Source organism: Drosophila subobscura, chromosome O, assembly GCF_008121235.1.
Source record: "Drosophila subobscura isolate 14011-0131.10 chromosome O, UCBerk_Dsub_1.0, whole genome shotgun sequence".
Classification (NCBI taxonomy): Eukaryota; Metazoa; Arthropoda; class Insecta; order Diptera; family Drosophilidae; genus Drosophila; species Drosophila subobscura.
In genome coordinates, this window is record NC_048533.1 from 16,040,332 (window position 1) to 16,061,785 (window position 21,454).

General features: G+C 43.7%; 1 protein-coding gene across 4 annotated transcripts in view; it reads right to left on the bottom strand.

Annotated features, from left to right (window-relative positions):
- The window catches only part of LOC117898337 (homeobox protein homothorax), a 110,310-nt gene that overhangs the window by 70,168 nt on the left and 18,688 nt on the right, over positions 1-21,454 (bottom strand). For 3 of the 4 annotated variants that reach the window (XM_034807662.1, XM_034807661.1, XM_034807663.1), the window contains exons 4-6: positions 17,884-17,934; positions 15,258-15,308; positions 9,149-9,334 (exon numbers count right to left, since the gene is read on the bottom strand). In XM_034807662.1, coding sequence (XP_034663553.1) covers positions 9,149-9,334; positions 15,258-15,308; positions 17,884-17,934 — 288 coding nt within the window. Of the gene's footprint in view, positions 1-5,516; positions 7,126-9,148; positions 9,335-15,257; positions 15,309-17,883; positions 17,935-21,454 lie in introns of those variants that run through there. The other variant, XM_034807664.1, reaches the window with a different exon arrangement.

Sequence of the window (21,454 nt, forward strand, 5' to 3'; positions counted from 1 at the left end):
GCCGGCAACGGCAGTGGCAGCGTGGCAAGCATTTTTATTTATGCCCCATAATGCTTGGCATATGTGGCCCAAATGGGAATTGGCTCGGCGGATAAGCAACCAAGCAAACGGAGACACTAAGAGCTCTCCAAGAGAACTCTGAGAAGCGTCGAGAGAGAGTTCCCAGAGTTGAGTGCTTCGCAAGTAAAAGTAGCTTAGAGATTTATGCGGCATTTGTTTAATAGAAATTCCGAGCTGCCTGAGCTGCACTTCAGCAACTCCCACAGATGTCTTGAAACTTTTCAAATAATTAAGCCTGCAGAACGAAGAAAGTTCTGTATCTCTGGCCACGAATTATTGAAAAATATTTATACATATTTCTGTAAAACATATTTTGTAGGCCAAGGCTTCGAGGAAGGACAGGCAGCAGGCACGTGCGCCATTAAATATGCAATAAATTATTTCTGCTAGTTTTTCCAGGCCCCCACTTTTTCTTTTTCTATTGGGGAATCTTTTGCTAAGCTGCCTGCAAATTATAGAAAATCCCCCCAAAGACGCGGCGACCGAAAAGAAAAATCCAATGTAAGCAATAAGCAGGAACACCATTATCTAATGCTCGGCGCGCCATTCAGGCATAAAGCCCCCATCTCCTTTTCCGCAGAACAGACCGAAGGGAAAACTTCTTAGGCCCAAAAATAGTGCGCAGGAAATAAAGCACAAAAAGGCAATAAAATTGCCAGAAAGCCCCCAAACAATGCGAGCCCCAGGCAGACTATTTTGTACATGCTGGCCACACAGCTTCCGGGCCAATAGAAATGCCAGCACAACAAAGACAGCCATCCACAACCCCCAAAAAGGACCAAAACTGGGCCTAATGGCCAAGGCAAACAGACAGATAGAGATTGGGACTGAGACGTCGCCAGCAGCGGATTTAAGTGCAAGTGATTTATGAGAGATGTGGCCAAGATGTGGGTGAGATGGGGGGGCAGTACTAGAGAACCATCTTCTGACCGAAAGCACCAACAAATTAGCCAAAGAACAAGGTGGAACTACAGCCAAAAATCAATCAGAAAAAAAGCGATGCATTAAATATTAAAGAAGCAATCGTACAGAAGGGTTAAGCTAACCCCAGTAAAGATTAAAGCCAATTCAATTAGTGGCTGCCCCTTTTGATACTTGAGCTGCCTCGTTTTGGTACAGGCAATAGTTTTTGCTTTGGTCTGGATTCAGTTACAATTTACAAGTGGTCAATAGAGGCTAAGCGGACTTAAGAGCCAGGGCAAAGAGCAGAACGAGCTCCACCCCTTCTGTGTTCCTTCTGTGGTCAGTCGCGTGATGATAATTGAAAAGCACTCAACATGCTCAATGGTCAATGCTGGTCAGGCCTGGGGAGATGGAGATCGCAGGGACTGAGTAGATAGGATCAAATGCTGACTAATCGAGTTTAAAACAAGCGTAAATTGTCCTGTTGGCTTTTCCTTTTAATATCCGAGCGGACTTCAATGGCCTTTGCGGTGCCAAGTGCAGCGACTCCTCCGGGTAATTAATGGTAATTGTTCGAGCACTCGCTGGGCTTCCCTCAGGTGTTCCTGAGAGCCGAGAGCGAGGGTGATGGAGATGCAGATGGAGGGGGATCCAGAGACACCTTTGGTTAAGCTCTGGTTCCTCGCCTGCATTTGCCTAATGACACAAAAGTAAAACGACCAACGGACTTTGTATAATTTTTTTCTTTTCTGTTAAGCTCTTAAACCGATTTGCAGCTTAGTTGAGTGGCACAGCGATAGGGAATGGGTCGGGTGTATATGCGGCAGAGGAGTGCAAATATTTCTCAAAAAAAAATTAACAAAAAAAGAAGGGAGAAACCAAATCATTGTGCGTATATGTTTCATTGGAAAAAATGCTTTGGCCAAGACAAAGACTCTTCTCTGGCTTTTTGGTGGCTTGTTTTGTGGCATTTTTACGGCATAAATTTCCATTGAATTGATACTTTTTGGTCGATACTCCCTCAACCCGCACACACAGGGAAACCACACAGCAGAATAAAAACAAAAATAAAAAAAAAGGGTTGACACAATCAGGTAGAGTATTGGCTCTGTCGGCTGCCTTCCTTTGAAGGCAACACTTGACTAGGGACACGGACTGGGGAATGCTAGGGACTAGGGGCTAAGCATTAAAATTTCATTAAGATTTCAAAAGTTTTTTTCGCCATCAAGGATTTCCTGGAACTGGGTAAAAGAGTTAAAATTCAACAATCAATATAATTCTTATGACTAGAAATTAACTTTGTGATCAGAGTTTTCTCTTTGTCGAGGATCCCATTGGATCGTTTTCGAGTGAGTATATGACAAAACCTCTTCTTCAATGAATTGGGAACCCGTCAGTTTGGCATGTCTTTTCACGCCACCAGAATGCTGCCTGCCCTGTCCCCGGAGGTATCGCATTCAACGCTCTCGAGTCCCGAGTCTCGGGATTCGAGCCGCGATCTGACAGCCATCCCCGTGCAATTCCCTCGACGAAACCAAATTCTGATCAAAAAATTGCTAACAAAAAAGAAACACACGAGAACATCAGATCAGCCGCAGACGAAATCTTGTGGCAACTGCATTGAAACATTAGCAGTGATGACATTTTTGCGGTCAAACTTCCCCCGTGGCCGCCTTCCCCTTCTTTTTAAGCTGCCAGTGTCTGCGGAGCGTCTGCTGGCAGCTTTTCTTGGTTGCACAGACATTCCTGCCAACGCGACACTTCATACATAATAACAAAAGATCGCCAGATCACAGGGGCAGCTCGTCAAGCACGCACGATCCACTGCACAGGGGACAAACGCTCGACTTTGGGGCTTTTTTGGTACCCTTTTCATGGCGGAGGGTGTATTGGGTGGAAGATGCCCAAAAATACTAGTGCCAACACCTGTGGGTATCAGCTCGATTCTTGTAGCTTTCATTACCCCTCCATCTTCAAGGGTATTCAAGGCTTCGTTACTTTAAGAGCATCTTTCACGAATCGTTTTTTGGTTATTTTTGGGGCTTTGGGAAGCGGGCAGTTGTAGGGCTTTCGTGGACTGTTGGTTTATTAATTGTAGCCTTGGACTTGGAGTTGGGCCCGTCTTTGTTTCACAAATGAATGCACAAATTTCGGGACAGGTCTGCGGTGCGGTTTCGTTTGTGCCACAAAACGCAGACAGTATGACGACGCCGAAAGCCGCAAAAAACAACAAAATATAAAAGTAAATTATAAGAAAGAAATCCTTTTGGCTAACTCGTATTTCGGTGGGCCCGACAGCCGTGAGTCCAAAGTCCCGAGGTGAGAGTGCGGCTAATGAGCCGAGGCCAAAGCCAAAGCCAAAACCAAAGACTTGGATCCTTTTATACTTTTTATCTTACGGCTTTCGTTTGGTTTGGGTTTGTTGTCTTCGATTTCAGAAAAAAACAGAAAAAATAAAACCAGTTCACGGAGAGTGGTAATGGGAGAAAGGGAGTGGATTGACTTAATGCCTATAAAATTATAGGTTTCTTCTGCTGGCTGGAAAATTGTGTGTCAGATTGTGTGAGCTGGCCGGGGCGTTGCTCAAGAAATTAATACAAAACTCATCCAGCACGAAAGAGCATTTTCTTCTTTGGCCTGGAGTGGAGCGGTGTGGAAAATGCCCTCTCAAGTTCGACTGACTTTGAAGAGCCCAGAAACACGCCCCAGGCAATCACGCAAAATGCCAAATTACATGTAGCTACCATTAACCGAACGAAATCATCTAACACGCACACACGGCAATCCCAGCCCGGTGACGGAGAAGGGCCACAGAGGGAAAACAAACCCAACCGAAAACATGATGGAAAAAAAGAGTCATTTAAGGTGTTTTACACGCGTCCCTCTCCGGCAGCTGTCCAGACCGATCGGGTTTACTGCTCAAATTTCAACAGACAGACTGGCTGAGCTATAGAGGATCTGGCGCACTTATGTCCTGTGATCCTTGCGCTGATGACACTCGAGAGGAGCACCCCCAGCTGTGGTACTCCCTCAGCGTCCTAAGCGGCTTACACGTGCCACCCGCTCTTATAACTAAGGTAATATGATCCCAGTTTCTCTCAATTTACACCAGCTGATGGCAGAACAGCAGCCAGAACTGTTTCCATTTACAGGGTCAACTTTGACCTAAGTATTCCCTTTCCTGCGTTGAAAGTCACATATTTTTCACATCGATTATGAACACTATGGTAGATAAGTATTATAAAGCTTCAGCTTCCAGGTTTCAGCAAAGCAAGTAATCGCAACTCTCTCGAAATTATTCCAGAAATCATTTTGAGATCCATAAAAACTTAAAGACAGTTTAATCAATTGCATCGGGAAACCAGAGAACCGGGCTGGAACGTACAGAACGCGACTGAAATAAAGAAAATTCCCTAAAAGATATTTGTGTGGTACGTCTAGTGGGACTTGTGTTTGGTTTTTCGATCAAGATGCAGAGGATCCTTTGAGGATGGGTGTGAAATGCTAACTGAAATCTATAAAATGTCCCTTGATTTAAGGGTTATCCTAATGCGTTATCCAGCTGTTCATTGGTATCCTTCGTGGGTAAAGCTCTCCAGAGTTTCCGATGACGATGGTCTTCCATTACTTTGGTGATGATCTTCAGGTTTGTGCTCCGTTGCTTCTCGTTCTCCTCTCCGCGACTTACGTACTAGTGTAGTCAGAAAAAAATCGATGTTGTTTTGTTTTATACTTTTCAAATATATTTTGGTTTTTTTTGTTTTTTTTTCTGTTTCTTCGTTTGTTTCATATAATTATTGGCTAACTCTTTAAACTTTACTCTGTACTTTTTGTTTTGTTTTTCTTAATTCTTCTGGTTTTTTGTTTCCTTGTTTTAATTATATTATTAGTATACATATAAATAATTAAAAATATTACATTAAAATGTATTCGTATATCGTATAGAAGTTGCTGGTTGTTTTGTTGGATTTATGTTTTAGTTTCTTTCTTTCTTAATTTTTGATTGCGTTTTTCGTCTCCATTTCAATTCTTCTCCTTAATAACATTTACTCTCATTTTACAATTTTGCTAAAAACTAAATAAAATTTCTTGTTTGTAAAAACAATAATAATTATTAAAAAATGTATGCTCAAATAAGTTGAATATTTACTTTTCGTATTTTGTTTGTTTGTGTATATATTTTAAAAATAGCAAAAAGCAAAAAAAAGCGCCTTTCCATCGACTTTTGAAACATATTTACGTATATTTTTGCATCATCTTTTAATTTTAAAGTTTACTTTTATGCTATTATTTTTACTTTTGTTATATTTTTATAAAATATCACCTAAAGCAATTACGTATTTCAGTTTCAGTATTTTGTGTTTGTATTTTAAATTTATTTTTACAATGCAACAAAATTTTGCTTTTTTTGTGTGTTTGTATACAATTTTTTTGTTTTTGGTAGCAAAATATTTAATACAAAAATTAATAATGAAATGATTTCAACAAATATGTAAAAAGCTCACATAAAACAAAAATCATATCAGTTTTTTGCAACAATTTCTTGTTGAGTTAACTAAAAAGCAGCGAATTATGCTAACAGAAATGATTACATAATTACAGCAATTTTATATGTTTAATTTAAGTTTCTTACATACAAATTTTTGTTTAGGGTTTTAGGTTTTTGGGGTTTTGAGACAAAGTACAACAACTATTTTTATTTTTTTTTATTTCTGCAAATTTCTAACCTTTGCAAGAACATTTTCTTTTTAGTTTTGAAAAAATAGTACAAAAGCTTTACACGTTGTTGGTTTTTTTTGTTTGTTTTCATATTTTTGTGGTTTAGTTAGTTGGCTATAATAATCCGCTGGGAATCGGCTCGACTATAGTCTAAGTATACAAATGACTGCCCATATAGCTGAGGAACTGCTCTCGACTGAGGCAGACCGATTTAAGTACATTTTTGTGGTTTTTGTTGGTTTAGTAGTCTAGAACTCAAAATAGTAGTAGAAATTAGCAGAAGAAAGTGTTTGGTTGGTTTTGGTAGCTAGAAGAAGAATGGCTGCTAAGGTTTTCCCTTTTCTAGATTGAGTTTGGATTCCATTAGATTTCCAGTTTGCAAGTATAGTTTAGCTTAGCATACAACTCCTAAGTTGAGGGCTCAAGGGTTCAGGGGCTCAGAGGTCTGACTAAGAACTATATAACGTACGCTATAGTATACAATGGGGGATGGAGCGAGGGGTCTCTAAGTATCTCCGCTGAGCACCAAAAGCTGCCGCTCTGGATTCCGTGTTCACTAATTCAATTCATTAAATTACATTTAGCTTTCCTCTCTTCATTATATTTATATAATAATAATAGTATCGCGTAGTTTTCTTCTTTTTTTTTCTTTTTTGCTTTAGTAAATGCTTAAAGTTTGTTTAGTTTGTTGCTGTTGCTGTCGTAGTTTGTTTGATTTACGTATATCAATTGTTCTCGAAAGTGTCTCGCACGCTTCCTTGGCTCATTTAAAATGTCGTTCGTATAGGTGCGTTGCAATCCTCAATTAATTAAATTAACTTTAAGTTTCTTTTTGTTTTTTGTTTTTGTAATAAACAATAATGTTTTATTCGTATACTTTGCATTTGAACTCAGGTTGGGGTTTCTTTTCTGGTATCTCTTTTTACGTATATGCGTTGCATGATGAGAGTTGAACAAAAAAGATCAACGAAACTAATTTTTGTTTTGTTTTTTGTGTTTTTTTTGTTTGTTTTTGGCAAGTTCTCTTTGGTGTTGTAAAACACCAAAGGAAAAAGGACGTATTATTTTGAAAAATCGTATACACGTTGGCTAAGGTGAAATATTCCCAAAACAAAAATAAATTGAAACAATATAATAACTAAGCAAAGAAAATATGGATAGAAATTTCTAGGAATTTACTATTCTCTTAGCGTTTGTTCTCTTATCCCAAGTTTTGTTTTTAGATCTGTAAGCAGCAGCCTAGACTTGATTTTTAGTTACAAACTACATGGCTAGAGTTTATCTTTATATTATATAGTTTTCTTTATATATATATAGAGAACGTTTTGGGGTTCGAATGGGGGGAAAGGTTTGGATCTGAGGTCTGGACTAGAAGTCCGCCTCGTGCTTGATGCGATAGCTGGCATAGGTCTCCTCCAGCGGTGAAAAATCTTGGGTGCTGGGCTGTGATCAAGTTCCAAATGATTGGCACAGATACATATACAACAGATATATGCATATAGATAGACAGAGAGAGAGAGATTTTAGAAATGATAGGATAGGACCAAAGGGACTCTGCAGTCTGGTTCTTGTGTGTGTTTTGTGGGCTATGTCAGTGACGTTGTTGTTGTTGCTGTTGTTCTGGTGGTTCTTTGAGAGGGGACGAGGGGTTGTCAATTATTTACAAGTTTACAAACTCAAAGACCGATAACATTCATCGAACTGAAGCTATCAATCGCACTGGCTGACTGTAGTCAAAGCAGCTCGGAGTTAAGGAGTCGGGGCCAGCTTTCGTATATCATATCATATCATAGCAGTATACATATATAAATAAATATATATTTATACATATATGTATGCATATGTGGGGGGTATATATATATATCTATATATAGTTTCTATATAGAGTTATGTGCATATGTAAAATTGTTAAAAATTGGTTAGTTTTGGGGTTAGTAAACTTTGTCTGATAATATAGGTTCATTACTTCAATTTTTGTTTCTTGTGGTTCGTGTGTTAAGTAAAGAAAACAATAAAAATAGTTGGTTAATGGTGTGTGAGTGTTGGGTTTGTTAATAATAATTAATAATATATTGGCGAGCTATATGGGCCTCTTGCAAAAACGAAGTTCTGGAACATTTTCTTGTAATTTAGTTCTCATTCTTTAGTTTAACTTGATTTCTTTCTCATTCTTTCAATGCATATTCTTTTCTTTCTAGTTGTTGGTACTTTTTACAAATTAAGCGAAATTGTTTGTTTGTTGCTCTAATTATTGTTGCTCAGTTGCTTTAGTTCTTGTAGTTTTGTTTGTTGCTTTGTAGTTTTTACTCTATATCATTTACAATCTGCTTGGTTGAGATGGACAGTGTGTGTTGTGAGAGAAAGTGAGATAGACTGACACAGCTGGGCATGCAGGCGCACAGTCGTCGGTCGCTTTGTGTTAACACTGACTTTCCTGATTGTGGCCTTGCATTCACAGCTGTTTCGGAACTTAAATTTATGGCCTGTACTGTACACAGAGGAGAGCAAACGAAGTCCAGCAGTAGCAGTGTCATCAGCAGTAGCATAAATAGCAGCATCAATCGTCAATCGTCGCTCGGTGTAACTGTTCGCGCAGTTCAGTTCGATTCTGTTCGTTTGGGGTGTTGTTGTTGTTGTTGTTCGGGTCAGTTCGGTTTGTGGTGTGGTAGGAGGGCCGAAGCCGCTTGGAAGCTCGTTTGTCGCTTGTCGCATGTTTGTTCTTGTTGTTTGCGGTACTTTGCTGTCTGTGTTATCGTGGTCTCTGTCTGGCTGCTGCTGCGTGCTGCTGGGCAGGCATCCTCGCCATGGTTGTCGCTGTCGGTAGTCCTAATGCTGCTGCTGCTGCTGTTGTTGTGGCTGCTGCTTCCGCTAGGCGTTCCTTTGCTCTCCCTTTCGCTTCTATGGATAATATTTTGTTGTTTCTGTTAAGTTTGCTTTTGTTTTTGCATTCGCTTTGCTTTTGCTTTGCTTCTGCTTTTGCTTCTGCTTTTGCTCTTGACTAATTTACAATGTGTGTGTGTGTGTTTGTTCTTGACGTACAACTTCTTCTGCTTTTGAATTTTTGGATTTGAATTCATCAATATTAATATTCTGATTATTATTGGGTTCTTTTTATTTGAGTGAATGCTTCGCTTCGTGTCGCTGTTGCACGCTGTTGTTCTGCTGCTGTGGCTGCAACAGGTGAATTAATGTGACTTAATTTCCTTATGCAGGTGGTAGCAACATCAGCATCAGCATCAGCTCCGCGCGGCATCTCTTGTATCATTGGATACACGTGGCTTTAGTCATTGATTGATTGATTTATCGATCATTATCATTATTATTATTGATTCATTTAATCCCAGGGCATTGTGAGCACCCGCTTCGTTTTTGCAAGAAGGTCGTTATCGTACTACGAACATGGGTGCACCACCGCATTGTAGCTCGCCAATATAGGACCATGTGCTCCCGCGAAGGGGGTACTCACAACGTCTGGTGTACTAGCTCCATCGGTGTGCGATGTGGAGTCGGCGTTACTCCGTCCCTCACCATTTGCCGAACCGAGTTCTGGTGGTTTGGTGGTGTCCCGTTCGTCGATCACTAAATCTATTGGCATTTTACCCTTTAAACACGAGATATAGCGGTGACAGAAGTTGTCGCACAGTTCGTGTACCTGCAACGAGACATTCCCGCGATCATTTCAGAGCACAGAGAAGAGAGAAGAGGAAGAGAGAGAAAGGAGAGAGAGAGAACATGAGTATGGGTTCACTTTTGGAGTACGATAACACTCCAAAATGTCACTTAACATCTAATAATTGGGTTGGGTTGGGTTCGGGTTGGGGTTGGGTGTGCAGAGGTGGTGCTGAAAAGTTATAGATACATTTATCATAGGGGAGTGGTAGATCTTACATACTTAAACTGAGCTTAAACATTGCAATACCTTCACAGAAAGAGAGAACGAGAAAGAGAGATGGGCAGACAGCTGCCACACTTAGCGCCATTGAATTCTTGCCACGCCAAGCTTAGCGGCCCAAAACCTGCTTCCTCCATCGCCTTGCAAATGGCATGCAAATTGCTTTTGATGCGTTGTCCCAGACACGGGCACAGGCACAGACCCCAGACCCCCAGACGCAAGCGCAGAACCCGGCAAATGGTTGATGATGGCACTCAAAAATGGCCGTAGACAACAGCTAACCAAAACCTGGCTCAGAGCTTGACTCTCCGACTCTGGTTCTGGCCGCATAAATATGCATAGAGACTCGGGGGCCCGAAAAAGAAACAGCAACGGAAAAAGCAAAAGCAACAGCAACAAAATAATGCATTGGCCAAAAAGGAAGTGCTGGGGCAGCCAGGCTTAGCCGCAGGGCACACTTTTAAGCATCCAAGCAGCAACATGAGGCAGCACGTGCAACATTCACATTAGCAACATGGAGACGCACTCGCCGGCCACAGATAGCCGTCCAGGGAGAAGATCACTGGCGTCAGTCCAGGGTAGACTCAGAGCCAGAGCCAGAGCCAGACCGAGACCAGGGCCAGGGCCAGGCCAACAAAATGCGTTTTTAAAACCCTGTTGTTGCTGCTGCTCTTGTGTCTGTGGCAGCGATGTTGCAGGCAGCGTCTCTGCCTCGGTGTGTGTGATAAAACAAATGCGATAAGGCCAAAGTGAGTGTGAGTCAGGCAAGCAGGCAGCCAACAGGCAACGGCGTTGGCGGAGGGGGAGCCAGCCGAGGAGGCACATATGCAAATATGCAACAAAGAGAGGAATGCAGCCGCCGCCACGGCTAAAAAGAAATTAATTGCACTGGGCTATGGCAGCAGACAACAACAGCAGCAACAGCAACAGCAACAACAGGGTGCTCCATTTAGCCGGGGCCAGGCATTTAATTTACGAAAAAGTGCGCGTTGCTTATGCAAATTGTTTGCTGCTGTTGCTGTTGCTGCTTCTTTTCTTCATTTTTGTGGATCGTCTTTTTTGGCCTGCGAAAGCTGCAACAGTGGCTGGCTGGCGGGATGGCTTTCTGGCTTTCTGGCTCTCTGGCTGCTGCCACTATTAACTTGTTGCCCATTGCCCAAACTTGTCAAACTCGTTTGCAGGCTGCTGCTTTCAATGTTATTGTCACCAAAAAATACAAAAAGATGATGATAACAAAAGCAACGGCCTGCAACTGGTTTATGACAGGACAATGTCAAATTTGTCGCTGTTGCTGATAAGCAGACCCAGCAGCAGCAGCAGCAACAGCAGCAACAACATGTTGCAGGCAACATATCAGTGTCCCAGTCCCAGTCGAAGTCCAAGTTTTATGTTTGTGTATTTGCTGCGTGGTGTAGCTGTCAAAGTGACCATAACAATATCCATAAAGCTTGCAATTAGCACGCCAGCAACATGTTGCCGCTGCCACTGCAACTGCACACATGCAACATGGGCGCACACACCAAATTGATATGTTGGAGAAGGGCCCTTTGGAGACTGCCAGACTGGCCGAGACGATGCTGGGACGCTGATAACTTTTGATTAATTTGTCAGCATTGTATGTGACATTTTCGAACGGCTCATTGCGATATTTATGACTCGCGGGGCCCCCATGATGTGGCTGCCGTTGCACATTGCTGCTGCACATTGGGTGGGCTGGGGGCTGGGGCCCAAGCAGCAAGAGGGAGATGGACGGTGACAGCAGAGAGGGCGTTGCTTGTAAATGCCACACTCGTTTGAACATCCTGTTGGGCAGCCCCTCTGCAGCTGCCTCTTCTGGCCAGGCGGGACGTTACGGGACGGGACGACCGTCGTCTACTAAGTGCAGAATCCAATCTAATCGCAATGCAAATCGCTCCAATCTGCGCAGTGGTAATTCTCGATTTCCGCTCATAGATAGCATTAAGTATTCCCCCCAACCAGATTCAGATTCAGAGTCACACGCAAGCCTCCCCACACACGAGTCGCCGTCTAACAAGTTCCAGCTCGGACTCGGCTCTTTCTTCTTGCCACTGACATTTAAATGAAATGTAATTAAAAATAATTTGAAATAAATAAATGTTTGACAGCGGGGGGCCTGATCCAAAGTCGGGTAGATCTGTTCTCTGCTGTCTGTGGAAACTATTCCAAATCGTTGTAACTTATTTTTGCATAGTTTATCTGTTATCTATTCCAGTATTCAAATATGGATCTTCCAGCTCTATCTCTATACATTGTAGGTGAATATTTTTGCCAGGTTTTGCGTGGCATCAATTCCATCATTTAAAATCTTCTAAAAAATCTCCCCAATCTGCTGTGTATCCCTTAGCTTGCATCATCATCATCATCATCGGGCTAACCAAAAGTATACAGCTGTCGGAGTCGATGTCGTTGTTGTTGCTGTTGCTGGTTCTGGTGCTTGTGCTGTTGTGTATAGCGATCCCAAAGCGATCTGGCCAAGCCATCAAAACAAGGCCCCCAAATCGGTGTTGTTGCTGTTGTAGTTGCCCCCATGCCGGCATTACCCCAGCCGATTCTCTGGTGCTGCTGTTGCTGTTGGTGCTGCTGCTGCTTACCCCCTGCCGGAGAAGCGTGTGCAACTGACCCAACGTGTTGTCTCGACAGTCTCTCGTTCTGTCTCAGTGTCTCAGTGTCTCTCTGTCTATCAGTCTGTTTGTCTCTCCGTCCATCAGTCTGTTTGTCGCTCCGTCTATCAGTCTGTTCGTCTCTCTGTCTGTTTGTCAATTGCAATGCCTGCCTGAATGCTGTATTTTTTTTTGCTGTGTGATGTTTTTTTTTTTGCTTCGTTGTTTTTTGCATGTGACTCTGTGACGAGAATTGTCCGTGTGCTGGGGATCTGGGGAGCCGTAGAGCTGGAGCTGGCACTGGCACTGGCACTGGGACTGTGGATGGAACTGTCGAGCTCCAAGCTGGGCCTGAGACTGGGACTGAGGCAAACCAGTTTTGACAGACACAAGTCTTGAAACGTCTTTTTAACTGATTCTGTTTTGTTGGTGGTGTTCTTGTTGTTGTTGTTGTTGCTGTGGCAGCGGCAACAAATATGCACAGATACAGATATATATAAAATGTACAGATCTACTGATATACATATACATATATATACACACATTCGTACATATATGTAGATGTAGTATTTCAGTTGTTTTTGGTTTTGTTTTGTTTTTTTTTGCAAGTCAGCCCGCACATTTTATTTAAGTATATTTTGTATTTCTTTTCATTTATTTCGTTATTGTTTTTTTTGTGCGTTGTGTTTTGTAGTTTTTTCTTGCTGGGTGCTTTTTGTATTTATATTTATTTTATACACCAAAAATCGACCGCTGCATTTTGTTGGCTGCATATAAATGAATGTTTTTTGTTGTTGCTTTTTTGTCTTTCATGTACAAGTTGCTACAGTTCTTTGTGCTGATTGTTGCAGTTGGTTGTTGGAGCTGCAATTGTTGTTGTTGGTTTCGTATGTGTCGCAAGCTGTGTGAGTGACAAATGACAAAACAAAAACCTGTCGTGGACTCTCCAGCTCTACCGCTGCTGCTGCTGCTGGTGCTGCTGCTGTGATGTTGATAAAGATCTTGACTCTTTCTGGGTCCCCGTGTGGCTGTCTCTTACCCGCTGTACAGGGTGCTGCCTGCAACAAATTGCAGCTGGCAGACTGACAGACAGCAAGACAGAGTGACTGATCAACTGACTGACTGACTGATGAACTGACGAACCGATGAACTGATCAACGGACTGATCCACACCACAGTTAGCCCAGTGGCTAACTGATCAACTCACTTTCCTCTGTGCGACTTGTCTTACTGCTCTAGTTTTGGCCTGGCTTAGAAAGCGTTTGTTTGGTAATTAACATTGTCCATAGCACTAATTGCAGATTGATTGACTTCTTCGACTGTCCGAGTATCTGCGGAGCCACGTTTGATTCGTTTCGTTCGTCTGATCGGTCTGTCATTAGCCCCATGGCCCACTCTCCATGGAGACACAGCATTCCACAGCAAATGACTCGGATATACGAGTCCCGTCCCCCCTCCGCCTCCACATCCCAAGTCTATATTCTCCGAGCGTTTTGTCTTGTTTGGTTTTGGTTCAGCTTTGCTGTTCTTTTTTTGTTTTTGTAGAATGTTTTGCATAATTTCTTACTTAAGACTTAATTGAAAAAGAGTGAAGAGAGACTTGGTCTGGGTCGGGGGGCTCTTCGGACGGGTTTTTGGCCGGGGCTTAACTACGGAAAGCCGGGGCTCAGCCTCGACGCAGCTTCGACTTGGAGTCCGACTTTGGGCTTCAGTTTGGGCTTCGACTTCGGCTTCGGTTTAGGTTTTAGGTTCGCTCCACGCTTCGTTGCGCATTTGCCTAATTAATTTTCTCGGCACAGCACCAGCGACAGAAGGGAGTGTGGGGTGGGGCTGGTAGGGTAGATCGGGCAGCATTAATTACGACCACGTTTGAGGAACAACTTCCATTAGGGCCCAGAATGAGAGACACGCACCCGAGTGTCCGCCTGCCCGTCCGTCCTACTCGACTCGCTTGCATATTATTTGAAATTAAAACAAATTAGGCAACCTGTAATTTTTCCATTTAGACTATAAAGTGTCTAATAGTCAAGTAGGTGTTGTAGGAGAACAACCCACCCTTCAAAATAAATGAAAACTTTAGTCGGGAGACTAATTTATGTGGCCCTCTCTTATCACGACTGAAACATCTTGGAATTCTATGTGGCACAGCACAGTCTGGTCTGGCATGGATAGATGGATAGGCTGAAGGGGGAGGCAGTCATCACACCTCATGTATCAACAACAAAAGGGAAGCCGAAAACTGAATGCATGCCATTGTTCGTTCGTTCCATTGCAACTGCAGCACCACAAAAATGGAGGGGAAATTCTCTTCTTTTATCTTACGCATGAAACTGTAACCAGCGACAAACGACTGCAACAAACACCTGCCTGCCGCAGTGCCACAGTGCCACAGTGCCGCTGGCCAAATATTTGTTGCCACAAAACAGAAATAAAAACTAATCCCGGCACACACATCCTGTTCCAGCGGCGAGTCGGCTACAACTATTCCACTTTGATTGGCAATTAATTCAATTCAATTTTCAGCTGCATTTTTGTTTCTGACTTTAATTTAGACATACTGCAAGTGTATTAGACAGGCCAGAGATATATGGTCGCCTGCTGTGGGACCGCCGATCCCCTCCTCTTGCGACCATGCCCCTCCATTAAATGTCAACACAAATGTTGGTAATTGAAATGCGCGCCCGCTGCAAACTATTTTCCCTCCATTTTTGCTGTTGCTGTTGCTGTTTCTGTGTTGGCCTGGTTTATTTATTAGCCTGGTCGGGGGGGTCCATGTCTGATCTGTGTCTGGTCCTGTTCCCGGTACTGCTCTCAGTGTGTGTCCGCGACATTTTGGGTGGTCTCTTTTGGGGCGTTGATGAATGATTGGAGCCGACTCCTCGGCCTACGCCTGTCATTTTTGCCGTTAATTGCAATGACTAAACAAATGTATTTGCCTTTTGTGTCTGGTCTCGTTCTTCGCAAGATGATTTCGCATAAATGTTGTCGAATATTCGAAGGTATTGCAATGTTTAGGCCTTAGTCTACGTAATTGATTCGAGGAATGTTCATGTTTTACTTACTTTTTCTAACTCTAAAAGGTGAAACCGAAGTACTTGTATTGCTTGCACCATCTGCAAAGGAAGAAGGGAGAGCAATTAAATATATGAATAATCGTGGAAATACGAGCAGATTTACTATTAAACAAACACACACTCAATCACGCATGCACCTCATTCCGGGGAGCCCTTAAAGTCGTTGGCTTTGGGCTTTGGGCTTTGGTCTTTGCTTACTTCACCGGACCGCACCGCTAATTAAAACATCAGTTTGACATTTGACATTTTTACGATGCTGCTAACTGCTCAACTGCTGCTGTGTGGCCTGGCCTGGCCTGCATTGGTTTGGCTGGCTCTGGTGGTGCTAGTGGCTCAGGTGGTTCTGCTGGGGCTGGCTGGCTACTGCTACAACTGACAAGAATTTCATTTAACCGCGCTGCTGTATGCTGTATGCTGTATGGTGCATGCTGCACGCTGGCACTCCTAGTGCAACGCAGCAGAAGACAAGACATGCCATAAACATTTTTATAGCAGGCGACCTCAACTGCTTGGGTTTTGTCTGGTTCTTCCTTTAAGTAAGTGTTACTAAATGCACTTTTAAATGTTCAAACACGATAGCGGATGGCGGATGGAGGATGGTGGCTGGTGGTCGGAGGCAAAGAAGGCAAACCCAACCACAGAGTGGCATGCCAAAATGATTTATGGCCAAAGTACGCAGTCGCAAGCGAGGCACACATATGGATGGCCATGGCCAAGACGCAAGAGATCCGCCAGACGCACTCGCAGACTTCTCCCAGGGAGGAGGTGGGGCTATTCATTCGGGGGATTGGGTGGCCTGGGCTGGGCAGTCACTGATTTTGTACTACAACTAATAAACTAATCTGCAAGTGCATAAAATTAGGGCCACCAGAGACCGCTCTCTCTCTCTCTTCTCTATGTCTCTGCAGAGTCATCTGTGGCAGATGCAACTTCTGATGCCCTGAGTGAGTGGGTAAGTGAGTGACACATTTACGACTGCCAAGAGTCGTTCGAGTGCGGTGTGGTGGCAATTAAAATTAGTTTTGCCCATAATCTCTTTATATGTGTGCCAGCCCAGCCCCAGATCTGTCCGAGACGAGAGCAGGCCAGGCCACAGCAACTGTTCTCCATTCTCCATTCTCCATCCACCATCCACCATCCGCATCTTCTTCTGTTAGCTGCGCTGCTACCCAATTGCATGGCTCGTTTTGCACTTTTTGCACGCGGCATTTCCGTCTTGATTTACATGCCAGCCGAAATGATCTCTCGCGCCCCTTATCCCACTCTGACTCATGGTGGGGCCATTAAAATTGTTATGACTCGGATGCCAGCGGAATGCCAGGCAGAAAACTGAGCAAAAGAACGATGAAGAGCGAGAGAGGGCGAGAGCGAACGTGGGAGAGGATGAGAATATCTGATGGGCTTTTGCCTGGATAATGCCTTTACGCTGCGCATAAAAATTGAACCATTTATTCCATAACTGGATTATGGAAACATCATTAAGGAATCTGCACAGCTTTAACTGGATTATATATTTAGTATTTATAACATTTATTCTACAGGGAAACCCCCTGTAGGGTCAGTTTCCCCAAAAGACATGCTCAAAATACTTCCTAGTATTGGATTTAATATTTTATGGCTCCTATGGCTATAATCTTTAAATCGAATTTCCTCTGCTTGTTCTTTTACGATCACTTCCTCTCGGAGATTATCATACGATACTCCCGTGAACTGGGATGTCCTATAAAACAAATCATGATCAACACCAAGGTCTTGCCCTGGTCTTGTTCTTTTGCTGCTGGCATTTGCCTTTGCCTTGGACGGAACTGCTGTTAATCTTCTCCTGCTCCACACAGCAGCGCTCCACGCCACGCCACAGCACAGAAATCCCCACTACCCCGCGGCAGTAAAGAGATCCGAATGCATATTCTACAATCCTAAAGCCGTTGGCTTCATTGTTGTTGCTGCTGCTGCACACCCAAGGCTACCCCAAGCTGCAGGCAGGCAGGCAGCCCATTTAGAGAGTGCAAAAATGTCATATGCATCATTAAATCGTTCTGCTTCATATTGTCGTTCGCTTGGGTTCATTCCCGCTCTGTCTCTGCCTCTCCCTCGCTTCCACACAGCGGCATGCAAAATGCGTTCAGTGAGAGCAGATCGTAAAGAGAGAGAGAGGAAGAGAGAGCGAGCGAAGTGAGAACGAAAAGTATGGCAACGCTGTCCGATAAAATGTCTAAACAACTCAGTTTGTCCCGCTCCAACAAAGCAATGATCTCCGCTGCTGCCTGCTGCTGGCTGCTGCCTGCCTGCCTTTGATGAACAAATGCTCATAAATTGTTCGTTCGCTCGTTGATGCTTTGCTCTTTTGCTAAATTCACTGTGATTTATTCTAAATAAAAGAAAATTATTCAATTGTCGTCGTTGTTTTGGGTCAAGGTGATGCACACTCACACACACACACACACACGTAAACAAACACAAGTGCAAAAGCAAAAGCAAAGCGTGTAGCCATGATCTTTGGCATGGCAACATGCTGCCAGAGGAGCGGCAACAAAGTTGCTGTTGCTGTTGCCTTTGCCTTTGCTTTTGTTTTTGTGCTTATTTTCTTCTTAGTTTTTGCTTTTGCTGTACTTACCAGTGAGTCGACTTCGGGATCTGCGGTATAATAGGGTTTCTGTGATCTTATCTGCAAGAAGAGAATGGAGTGAGAAGAGAATTAGAGTGAGTGTGAAGAGAGCAATATAGACAGCAGGAAGGAAGGCAGGAAGGAGAGAGCTTCCAATGCCAACAGCTGCCCTGATCCAAAACATAATCATCTACAAACGGTAGAGTCGGGCGGGTGGCATTGCTATTATTTTATGATGGTCTTTGGAGAGCCGATAAGGGCCGAATGCCCAGGCAAAATATTGTACACATTATAAAACTACAACAACCATGAGCAAATCGGTTCCAAAACAGACCATGGGAAACGAAACATTTGCTCATTCATTGGAGCACCACACGGACACGGACACAGGCACAGACCCAGTGCCAGTGTCAGTGTCAGACCCGAAGAGGTGACGGTGACTCGCCTGTGACCATAAAAGAGATTCTCGTTTTTATAGCCACCCCGAGAGACCGAACCGAGCCGGAGCCCGAGCTAGAGCCCAAGCCCCCGACCAAAGCCATGCCAAAGCAAAAAAAAACAACAACAAAAACTACATGTGGATATAAAAATAAACCACACACTTAGATAAAAATCACAAAAGCAATATCTGGCTAGATAAAATACCACACAGACCGGAGCAGACCGGAGATGGAGATGGAGACGGAGACCCAAACCGAACCCAGCGACGACAGCAGAAGGTCATCATCATCGCATCGCATCGGATGGCATCTGAAAAGCAGCTCAAAATGCTGCGCGAATTATTTGAAATTTCTTTGTTGCTGATATTTTTGTTTTGGCTCTCACGGAACTGCCACACACCAACTGCGCAGCCGTAATAAATGGCCGAGACAAGCTCTGGGTCTTCACAGATAACCAACCGTCAGATCACACCCCCGCTGCGATCTTATATAACGGGGCGAGAGGCGACCTTGTCCAAATGTGGCATGTTTGCATGGACTCGACCACCCAGAAACACATGCAACAAGGTTGCACCGAAGGCGGGAGGTCCACAGCGGATCGGAGTTGATCTTGTCTCTGGATTATGTACGTGACCCTGAACCGAACAGGAGGTATTATTGATCTGCCATTCCTGCTGTGCGAAAACCCAACTAAGACATTTATTCTATAAAGATTTTGGGCTCATATAAATGAAGATCAGTTAAAGATCGGCTTAATGAGTGAAGATCATTAAATGTAAGACGATTAAGCAATACAGATCTAAACACACATTAAAATTCCAATAGAAAGTCAACCCATGCCCTACTGATCTCCAACAGTTAAACGTGCAATCTTCTGAAGCAGCAACAGCAGCAGCAGCAGCAGCCCACATACAGATACTACTCGAACAGCCACAGCTACAGATACAATGGCACCCATGTCAGAGCTTACTGCCAGTCGTCCAAGGCAGTAACGGCAATTTGAAATCAACTGAGGCATGTGCAGCTAATAAGTACACACTTTGCACACAGACAGACTGACAGGCAGGCAAAGCGAGTACAAGTACAAGTAGGAGTACGAATACGAGTACGAGTCAGAGTAGATCGCTGGGGAGTTGGCTGGAAGTGGTAGACTTTTAAGACGAACGGACGGACAGACCGACAGTGTATCTAGATATGTGGGCACTTCCATTCGTACCGTACAATGGTTGTATGAGAAAAACGCCCCATTGTGCGGCTGCAACAACAGCAACCATAATACGAGTAACAAACACACAAAGCACAGCCATTGAAGACGACGACGACGACTACGACGATGATGACGATCAAGGAGGAGGTCGACACAGCGACCGCGGAGCAGGAGGAGGTTGCGTGTTGGGTATTTTGCAAAAGTTGTTGCCTGTTGGCTTTAATGTTGCATTTTCAAATGCTGGTTGGTGGATGGTGCTGGTGTTGCACACACACCCAGGCACTCAGCGCAGGGACGTGCGAGAGAGAGAGGGACAGTTGGGAGAAGTTGCCAAACTGGTTTTGCCATGCAGGTCTGAGTTGGCCCGGAGTCGCATGGCCTGGCCAGGTCGCGCTTTAGCTTTAACTGATATGAAAAGCAGTCAGCCAGAAGTTGGCCAGGCATATTGCACGCACTTTGCTGGATGCGCCTCAAAATGGCTGCCCCCAAAAACCTTGAGGAGCAATCAAATCTCTCCCAATCCTGCCTCGCAATATCGCTCCTCACTGGAGTGCGAGAATGTTTTTAAAAATATATAAATCATGCGACCAACTAGTAAAATGCACAGCATGAGACAAGTCTATAATTAAACCCGGGACGGCAGTTGGGGCGTGAAAATTAAATGGGAATGGAAATGGGAATGAAAATGAAATGCTTTTCTCGCTTTCTTTCCATCTTTCTGTGATGTGTGTGCGCGTTCCCTTACAATTTTGTCAACATGCAGCAGTGCGTGGGCGTCTCTTGCAGCTGACAATTTCATATTTATAGTTGAAGAAACACAAACTAACACACACACAGACATACACTTCCGTATAAATAAATATAGTCTAGTCCTCTGTTGCCAGTCTTATTTGGGATCTCCAATCTCATATTGAGTGTGCGGAAAGCCCCCAAAAACAAATCGCCAGAGCAACGTCACGCGCCCCAGTCCAACGGAACCGAACTGAACCGAATACCCACTTCTAATCAGTTTCACATGAGCCGCTCATAAATTTCTATATATTTTTTTTAGCCTGCTGTTCTTTTTTTGCCTCTGTGTTTCCTTTTTGTTTTTTTTTTTTGCAATCCCCCAATGTCGAGAGGCGACGACAGGCGAAAAGAAATCACTACTGTTTAGATACTGCTCTTCAGAACAGTTTTATGATGCCAATAAATGCAATTATACAACACAAAAAAATGGTTTACAATGTCATCGGCAGGCAACGGTTGGCAGTGACGGCGATGGACGGACAGACGTCTGTCTCCGAATCGCTGGCCCGAAAGATACAAAAATAAAACCCAAACTGGCCCGCGTAGGTGGTCATAAATTTCCCCCCTCGAATGTGTGATTATGCGGGGGATATTTTGAAATCAATTCCGCTTCATCAAACTGCACAGAAACGCCACGTGCTATCATGTCGCCATCATAAAAGCCTCAACCAAATAAATATAGTGTAAAATAATATATAAAATGTAAGAGCAAACTTATGATTCAATCAAAATTCTCTTGCCACAATTAACGAAACATGAGACACGTGCGTTGGGGGGGAAAGTGGAACCAAAACTATGCCATAAAATCTGGATTCATAAAGAAAAGAAATACTCATTTTCATTTTCTTGGGTTTGTTTTAGCTAGACTATATTTTTTATAGTGCCAATACAGCCAGGAGGAATTTTATAGCCCCGCGACCTGGCGTTGTGTGCTGGCCATAAAATCATCCAGAGCCCTGCGCCTGGGTGGGTGAGTGAGGAGATAGAGCCCCTTAGACCAGTTATACACCCAACAGTAGCAGCAGCGCCAACAGAAGTGTGTGCGATGGTGGAAGGCACTTGAGTAATGTGGCCATAAAGCCCAGCAACAACCCCCAACCCTAGTCCCTGCTCCTCAGTCGCTGTACCAGTCGCTGTCCGGGAA